This window comes from Lipotes vexillifer, unplaced genomic scaffold (genome assembly GCF_000442215.2).
Source record: "Lipotes vexillifer unplaced genomic scaffold, Lipotes_vexillifer_v1.1 scaffold977, whole genome shotgun sequence".
Taxonomy (NCBI): domain Eukaryota; kingdom Metazoa; phylum Chordata; class Mammalia; order Artiodactyla; family Lipotidae; genus Lipotes; species Lipotes vexillifer.
The window spans coordinates 4,494,020-4,503,107 of record NW_006783088.1 but is presented as its reverse complement, the minus strand read 5'-3'; the positions used below and the strand labels follow the sequence as shown (position 1 = coordinate 4,503,107).

The following is a 9,088-nucleotide window of genomic DNA, read 5'->3' as shown; positions in this document are numbered from 1 at the left end:
GAAAGAGGGGGAAACAACATTGGAGGTTGTTTGGAATCATCTAGTCTATTGATTCCCATATTTCTCAATTTCAGGCACTAATATCCATTCCAAAATAATTGAGGGAACTACTATACGTTTGTCAACTATTTTGCCCAGTAAGGTCACTGGGGAAAAATCCCCCACAAAATTACCTCCAACTTGGGCTTCCCTGGTGGCGCAGTGGTTGGGAGTCTGCCTGCCGATGCAGGGGACGCGGGTTCGTGCCCCCGTCCGGGAAAATGCCACATGCCGCGGAGCGGCTGGGGCCTTGAGCCATGGTCGCTGAGCCTGCGCGTCCGGAGGCTGTGCTCCTCATAAAAAAAAAAAAAAAAAAAAAAAAAAAAAAAAGAAGTTACCTCCAACTTTCACATATGCTATTAACATCCATTCATAAAAGAACATTTAAACACCAAAATAAGAGAGACCACATCAACATTCTGACTAAAAGATAATCCTTCAAGTTGAATGGATTTAGCTTTATAAAAACAATCTCCATTACTTTATGGTTTTCACCTTCTCGAGGACCAGGGAAAAGTTCTCTGACAGAGGTGGTTCCATGAACCAGCATGTGGAAATTGGTCCCTCATTTTACAGGTTGCGAGACTGAGGCTCTGAGCCGAGGTAGGACCTGACTGGAGTCCCCCAGAGACCAAATAGTCGGGGGAGCACCAGAACCCATATCTCTTGATTCCTGGCCCAGAGCTCCATCTTCAAGACAGTGCCCACCACCGAACAACATGGCCACACTCTTCCTAGAATCAAGAATACTCCCCTGTGGTAGGGACTTCGGAGCTCACCAAAGCTAACATCTGATCTGGGCATAAATTATCTCGAAAACCCCCCTCCGCCCCACCACCCTGGCTTACATACCTCCACTAAAGCAAGCTCACCATTTGCAGCTACAGCCCCCTTTGTTGTCGGCTGTCAGGGGAGGGCTCCATTTCTTAGGCAGTTCTCTTTTTCCCTGGAGCTAAAATGTATTTTAATGTGCTTCCACCCCACATCCCTGAACCTGCTCCCCTATCTGCATGAGGTCCTGCAGGTTTAGGAATGTGTGGCATTCAGGGGTCTTATCCTAGAGTTTCCTGGAAGTTGAAAACAGCCTCTGTAATTCCTCACTCTTCATCCCTCCCTCCTTTCCAATCACTAACGCACAAGAAGAAAAGAACAACGCGTTGAATGATGATTGAATCCAACATTCCCAACCCAATTTACAGATAAGGAGACTGAGACTTAGAGCAGAGATCTGGGGCTAACTGAAGTCCCTTGAAATGGAGGGAGTTGCCCAGACTCTCATGTTTGGAAGCAGAGCTCCAACAACTAGTGCTCAGACCAAGGTTTCCAGCTTTGATTTTACCAGTTTTACCATTTTACCAAGGCAGGCCCTGTCTATGATGCAGAGCAGTTTGCAAGGCAAGCTCTACAGTTGGCACTCACCTGAGAGCTCGGGGTGTCTTTGGTCTACTGTCCTGGCTATATATATGGTTAAGGATTCTGGAGAATAGCTTTGTGACTGTCTACAAGTTACATAATTTCTTAGGTCGTAATGTTGCAAGCAATAGAAATTGCTCTGGTGATTCTGGTCATTAGCCTCCAAGGCGGCCCCCAACAAGCCTTCCTCCTGGTATTCACACCCTTGTGTAGTCCCCCCAGCACTGTACCAGGGTTGGTCTGTGTTGCCAATAGAATGTGGCAGAAGGGATAGTATGCCACTCTGAGATTAGGTTATAAAAGATTATGGTTTTCTTCTCCCTCTCTCTCTCTCTCTCTCTCTCTGATCATTCACTCCACGGGGGACCAGCTGCCATACCACGAACAGTCTTATTGACATGCCCACTTCAAGAATCTAAGCCCTCTTTCCAACAACCACAGGAATAGGGTGACCAACCCACCCTGGTTTGCCTGGAGCCAACCTGGCTTTAAAGCTGAAATTCCCATATCCTGGGAATACCCCCTCAGTCCCAGGCAAATGGATCATTGGTTGTCCGACATGCGAGGGAGTTTGGAAGTGGATTCACCAGCCCCTGGCAAGCCTTCAGATGACTGTAGCCCCAGCTGACAGCTTGACTGTAACCTCATGAGAGATTCTGATCCAGAACCACCCAGGTAAGCTGCTCCCAGGATTCTTGATTCTCAGAAACTGGGAGAGAATAGATGTTTATTGTCTTTAGGTGCTAAGTTTTGGGGTCATTTGTTATGTAGCAATTGATAACTAGTACACTGATTTAAGCAGAAGAGGAACATATTGAAAGGAGTTCAGGTAGCTCATGACCCTCTGGAAGGTTGGAGAAGCAAGTGTGGGGTGCACAGAAGTAGAGCCATAGCCAAGATCACGCCACAGAACCAATGCAGTGAGGACACTGCCCAATACTGCCCAACAGGTACTATAGCTTTGCACCACAAGCCCCGCAGCTCTGCTGGATCCAGCTACAGGCACTCCTGCCCCTGAGAACTGACTGTACTGCACCCCTACTCTCACCAGAAAGGACTGTCCATGGTCCACGCCTCTACGTGTCACTAGCTTCCAAATCAAAGGTGGGGGAACTCATCCAATTGGCTGAGTCTCCATCATGTATCTGTGCCTTACCTTTGAGCTACTATATAACAGAGTACCACCAACTGGCAGCTTATAAAAAACAGAAAATTATCTCTCATGGTTCTGGAGGCTGGAAGTCCAGGATCAAGATGCCAGCAGATTGTGTCTGGAGGTAACCAATTTTCTGGTTCATGGACAGCTGTCTTCTCTCTGTGTCCTTCTATGGTGGGAGGGTTAAGTGAGCTCTCTGGAGTCTCTTTAGTAAGGGCACTAATCTCATTCATGAGGGCCCCACCTTCATGACCATTACACCTCCCAAAGGCCTCATCCAAATATTATCATGCTGGGGATTAGGTTTCAACACATGAATTTGGGTGGGGGAGGGTGGTGCAGGGGTGGACACAAACATTCAGTCTATAGCACTGGGAAAGGGAATTTTTGATGTTTTCAGATTCTCTAGTGGGGATGGGGGAGGGCACAACCTGCTTCTCCCCAAGGCTTGGAAGGTGGGAATTTCTCCAGTCACTGGAAGGGAAGTCAGTTGCTGGGCAGCCAGAAAAAAGACAAGTCCACATCAACCTCATAATAGGGTGGGGGGTGGGGGGTGTGATAGTTAAATAAGAAGGTTTGTGAGCATACCTACCCACTTACCTGCCACTAGGTCAATGTGAGTAGCCACGTGGCAGCCAAGGTGATTGTGTGAAAACATAAGTCAGGTCCTGAGTCTCCCCAGCTATAAATCATCGGTAGCTTCCACTGATGTTCAAATAAAACCAAACCAAGGAAAAACATGGCCAAGATTCAACCCCTTCTCCTTCTCCTTCTCGTCTCCTTCCCTGTCTCCCCTTCCATACTATACTCTGCACACTGGCCATGGGCCACCCCATACAACAAGCCCAGCTAGCTCCTGCTTCAGGGCCTTTGCACGGGCTGTGTCCCCTGCTGAGGGGACTCAACTACTCCACTGTAGGAGAGGCTGACTCCTTTCCATTGATCAAGACTCCCATGAAATGCCACCTCCTCAGAGAGGCCTTTCCTGTCCTAGGTTCTGAAGTTGCTCCTTTATTCCCAACCTCCATCCTAATCACCTCACCTTGCTGGTCACGTGGTAAGCAGCCCATAAGTGGCAGTAGCTTCTTTAGAAAAGAGGAGGCTGTTCCCTGCCAAACCTCAACAGGAGGGACAAATGGGGGATATCTTGTGGGGGATAGGTAGGGGATAGTGGTCTATGCTTCCTGGGGAGTTGCCAGGAGAGAGGCAAGCTGTTTGTCAGTAGAACCAAAAAATAGCCATGATGAGCTGATGCAGGGCATTTGATCTTAGCCGTCGTCAGCAGCTGAGTGAGGAATCCCTTGGTCTTAAGCCAGTCCCTCCTTCCTTCCAAGAGAGGAATCCCTCAGCTGTTGGGCGAGTGGACAAGACCAGAACAGAACCGTGCCTGGCTTAACACAAGGCCCATGGAATCCAGCTCCCTTCAGCAACTCTTCCAAATGTGGATTTATTTTAAATATTTATTTCTTGCCATTAAAAAGGGGGGGCATCTTTAATAAATGGCAGAGAAAACAAAGCTGAGTCAGTAGGATTAGAAGTGGGAAAGGAGGAATGAGCAGGAAGCAACTGCCAAAGTTGTTGGGAATGGGGGTAGAATTTGGTTCTGAGCTTCCTGGCAGCCTGTGTAAAAAGGGAAACCTGATCAGTTACGGAGCTCTTCTTATTAGCAAGGGAGATGCTTGCCAGTTCCTCGGGGGAAATGCAGTTAGTTTTTAGTTTGTTTTTTCCAGGCACTAAATCCTGAATGAAATTTCTCCCTCAAGGCCTTCGGAAGGGTCATTAATTGATGCAATAAACACTTGTCCTTGTTTTACAGCAAATTTGGGGGGCATTTAACTTGCAGCTCGTTGTCTGTATGTTTTACCTGGGTGTCATTATTATTAGTAGGTGAGAAAGGCCTCAGATTGACTTTTCCTTCCAAAGAGCTGAGCTTCATTCACCTAGAGCAACTAAATATCCTCACAGGGACCTGCAAGTGACTGGGATTATTGACACATTTTTTGTAGGACGTGGTCATGAAGCACCTGACCTGCCATCACAAAGTTCAGGTCAGCTCCTATTGTGTGATATGCCCAAGCGAGAAACCAGGGAGATATATTTTACAAACCTTTAGGCTGAAAAGTTGCATTATGGAGAAGGACAATAAGCCAGAAACATCCAAGAGTGGAAGGCATTGAACGATGGAGTCAGGCAGATGTAGATTTGAATCTTATCCTACCTCTAACTAGCTGTGTGGCCTCGGGCAAGTTTCTTAACCTCTCTGAGCATGGTTTCCCTGTCTGTAAAAATAGTGATGATGAGGTCTGCCTTGGATTACTGAGAGAGTCAAATGGTAAGGTCCCTGAAAGTGTGTGTCATGTGCTCTACTCACTTCAACCCCCTTTGTACCACCCCTCCCCGCAACCAACTTGCTCTCAGAGAATTTGTGTGGAGCTCCCACTCCCATCCCTACTTCCGTGTTTCAGGCCCAACTCAGCCCACAGAGGGCAGCTGAGGCACAGCCTCACAAGACCTGCCTTGTCCAGACCACTTGCCTATGGTGATTACCTTCAGGCCCTGGGGCCAGTTGCTGCCCACTGACCCAGAGCACCTGTGTCAGCCCTTGGCTGCCTTGGGCTCCCAGCAACCCTCCCAGCCTTGTTCCAGATTCCTTCCTGCGCTCTAGTCTTGATTACGTGGTTACAGGACAGCTTCTTGAGGGCAGAATGTAGGACCCCTGGTCCAAACTCTTTGTGTCACACAGGAAGAAGCTGGAGCCCAGACAGGCAGAGTCACGTGCCCCAGGTTTCACGGCATGGAGTGGCAGGCTGGACCTCAGACCTGGGCCTCTGAACCGTGCAGTGTCTCTGTGCTCCCCAAGTGTGATGCCGGAAGATTCCCGGCCTGCAATGCCTGAGGACCAGCCCCACTCCAGAGTTGCTGCCTGAAGGCCGATTGTCCCTGGCAAGGAGAAGCTAGACCAGGCCAAATGGATGGGGAGATTTAAATAGAAAACCAGCACCACATGGAAAAATTCCCTCTTTGCCTCACTCACCACCTCCTACTCTTAAAGATCTTTTTGCGTTTTGGAGGCTGTGACCATGTTCTGTCTTTATCCACTTGGCTTTCTGGCCTCATCTCTGGTTCCTCTGCCCCACCCACTCTCTACTCCAGTCACACCTGGCCACATGTCACACACCCTGGCCACTTTGAGACCTCCATGTCTTTGCCAGTGCCGTTTGCCCTCCTGGAATGCCATCCTAGCACTGGTGGAAATTGCAAACCCCCTCTTAGGGCCCACCTCTGACATCATTTCCTTGGTGAATCCTACTTCTCAAAAGGAACAAATGGCTCCCTCCTCAGTGTCCTTTCCCCTCCCTGCCCAAGCACCTGGCCTCCAGTATAAAGCTTAGCACAGTCGGGTGTGCATTAATTATTGAATCAATTTGAGTTAGCCATGAGTTCCTTCATCTCCTGGCCAGACCAAGACCTCCTGGAAGGACTAGATCTAACTAATCTTGGTACTCCCCAGTACCCAATACTCTGCCTGGCATGGAACAGACAGACACTAGGAAACTTTGACAGTTATATTGAGTCATATAATTATGGTGTTAATTACCATTACTTGAGCATCTACTGTGAGCAATCTGGTGCTACGCTCCTTAAGTTCTCTCATGGCTCCTCACACAGAGCCAGCAGCGTGGGTTACTGGTGTGCCCCACTTTGCAGATCAGGAAACTGAGACTCAGTTACTTACTCAAGATCACACAGCAAGTAAGAGACAGGGGATTCCAAGAAGCTGTGTTTGTGATGCCAAAGTCAAGGGAAACAAATGAAGCGGTGCATGAGGTGCTTCCCCCCACAAGCCCCCACATCCAGACTCCAGGGGCTAGGAGCATGTCCTGGGGTCTGACCATGGACACCATCTGGGGTCGAGGCTCCCAGCCAGCAAAGAAATTGACAGGGAACTCCATCCCCGAGAGGAGGTCATCGCAGGGAGGTACACACTGGAGGCCTCCTGTGCCAGGCCTTTCAGGGCTTCCACGGATGTCTGGGGGGCGCCCCGCCGCGGTCCTGGGGTCGAATTCCTCCTGGATAATTTCTACTGGAGGTTACGCCCCGGTTTTAGAGCCAGAGCAGCGCAGCCTCCCCTGACAGGAGACATCTCGCACTTTGGCCACTCGCAGACAACAACGCCAGAAGAAAACGGTTATTTGGGGAATGGTTGTCTCGGTTACGCCATCCCGCGGTGTCCTCTGCTCCATCCTAACCCGTCGGTTTTCTAAGCGCAGGAGAAAGACTTCCAAGCTTTTAAACACTTTGTCTTTATGAAAATTCCGCCCCATCTTTTCCTTGCTACCTTGTTACTCTGTGATGTTAAATCCCATTTCACAGATGGAGAAATTGAGGAACCGAGCAGGCGAGCGCAGTTTAAACATCTTTTCCAAGGCAGCCGGGGACCAGCCCGTCGGGTTCTCAAAATCTCAATCCCGGTGATAAGTTTCGATTTGAAGAACACGTGCGGTTCGCGACTTTAAAACCGCATCCCCATGTAAATAACATTTTAAACGAACTCTCCCCTCCAAAGACCCTTTCCCTCAGCTTTCAGCGGGATGCCCCTGTTTTACAACTTTAGTTTGAATCTCCAAACAGCTGGGCATTCAAAGGGTTAAACTGGATCAGCAGGGGGCCAGCTGCGGGCGGCGGAGTCAAGAAAGGGTTAAAAACATCAACGCCATTTATTCCCCAGACTGGTTCAAAAGGGGCAGCAATAGGATCGGGGAGCCAGGGAGCACCCCCCAAGGAATGACTTTTTAAAATTCTAGAACTTTTAATTCCGACCAAAAAAAAAAAAAAGTGTCCCAGCTCGAAAGTTCTTTTAACCTTTTCTTTTTTCATTTATTATTTTTTTTTCTACATTTCTCCGCGGGCTGGTTTATAAAAGTCGCCCTCTCCTTTTGGGTTCGAGAAGCTAGGTTCCCCCCTCCGGGCAGGGCGCGGGGCGGGGGCCGAGGGGGCCCCGGGAGTTTTCTCCGGGGCCGGGTTGGGACGCGGCTGGTGAGTCCCGGCTCCGGCCCCTGAATTGGGGGGTCCGCGTCTGCCCCAAACGCCGCTTTCTTCCGTTTTCCATGTCATTTCCTGTACTAATAAGATGGTGGTCAAAGCACGGGAGGAGAGGAGCAGCGAGTCGCCGCCGCCGCCGCGCCGAGGCTGGCGCTGAAACTTTGCCTCGCCGGGGACCAGCGCGCCCGCAGCGCGGCCGCTCCCGCCGCGGGGGCCGCCAGCCCGGGCCGCGCCGCCTCCGCCGGGCCGCCCGCCGGGCCGCCCGCGCCGCTCGGGCCCCGCGGCTGCCGCAGCATTCCCGGGCACACGATTTGTCCTTCTGTGACTGGCCCATGTCACTCAGCATGTCCCTCCATTAGGCAGCCTGTGTCAGGACCCCTTCGTTTTCAGGCTGGGTCATCGTCACCACATGGACTAATAAGCACAGTCTCAGCTCATGTGAACTGTGCTGCTAGGAACAAGGCGCGGGCGCGGGCGGGGGGGGGCGGCTCGCCCCGGCCCCGAGGTGGGTTAACCCTCGGCAGGTAGGTGCTGCCGCTCCCGCCGCCGCCGCCGCCGCCGTGGGATTCGGGGGCCGCCCCTCCGCCTCCTTCCTCCCCGCTAGCTCCTGGCTCGCTCGCCTTGTTACAATGTAGCCTTTTCTCTGCGCCGACGTGCCGCCCGCTGACGGACGTGGCCGCCGACCAATGGGAGCGGCCGTTCGGGCCGAGCTTTCGGAATGAGAACGCGGTGACACGGGCGGGGCGGGGCGGGGCGGGGCGGGGCGGGGCGCCGAAGGCTGGAGTGCTCGCCGCAGCTGCTGGCCTAGTTCTCGGGGGCACTTTGGCCTCGGCGCCCGGGGGCCGATTTGGGGGTCAGGGTCCTGCCGGGGTGCAGTGGGGCCTCTTCCCACGCGCCGCACGATTTCTCGCTAAACGTGGCCGCGCCGGGGGCTGTTTCTTTAATACATTTTCCATCTTAGTTGCGGTGTAGACTCTTAGGGAAATGTCCGGAGTGTAGTCTCCATCCCCCACTCGCAATCCCCAAGGTGCTCTGCTCTGCAGGCACTTAGCGGCCGATGACCTTTCTCCGGTCAAGGCCAGCACGCCCTAAGCAAGTGACTGCAAGGAGAACACAAATGTCTCGAGCGCTGAGCAGTGCTGGCGGAAAAGTTGCTTGTTTTTTGTATGGGGTTGGGCGATAGGGGCTTAAGATCCCAGGGGTGGGCTGGGACTTCAGGGAGAAGAATGTTAAACCTCTCTTCTTAGACGTTTGCTTCATGTGGAGAAAGGCTGTGGTATATAATTTAGAGTGGTTGAAGGAAACACACCCAGTTCTTTGTCCGTGGGGGACAGGAGGCAATAATGAGAGATTGCTCTCCATGCCTGGAAACCCTATAAAATGGGGATTTTATCTGTGCTGGGGCAAAAGAATTTTCCATGAAGCATGGTGCCTCTG

The 9,088-nt window shown here is 51.5% G+C and overlaps 1 protein-coding gene across 1 annotated transcript in view; it reads right to left on the bottom strand.

Annotated features, from left to right (window-relative positions):
* TP53I11 (tumor protein p53 inducible protein 11) overlaps window positions 1-6,830 on the bottom strand; it is a 173,043-nt gene extending 166,213 nt beyond the window's left edge. The window contains 1 exon segment of the mRNA XM_007455830.1: window positions 6,826-6,830. Within this exon segment, the coding sequence (XP_007455892.1) occupies window positions 6,826-6,830 (5 nt within the window).
* Between the last annotated feature and the right edge of the window lie 2,258 nt (window positions 6,831-9,088).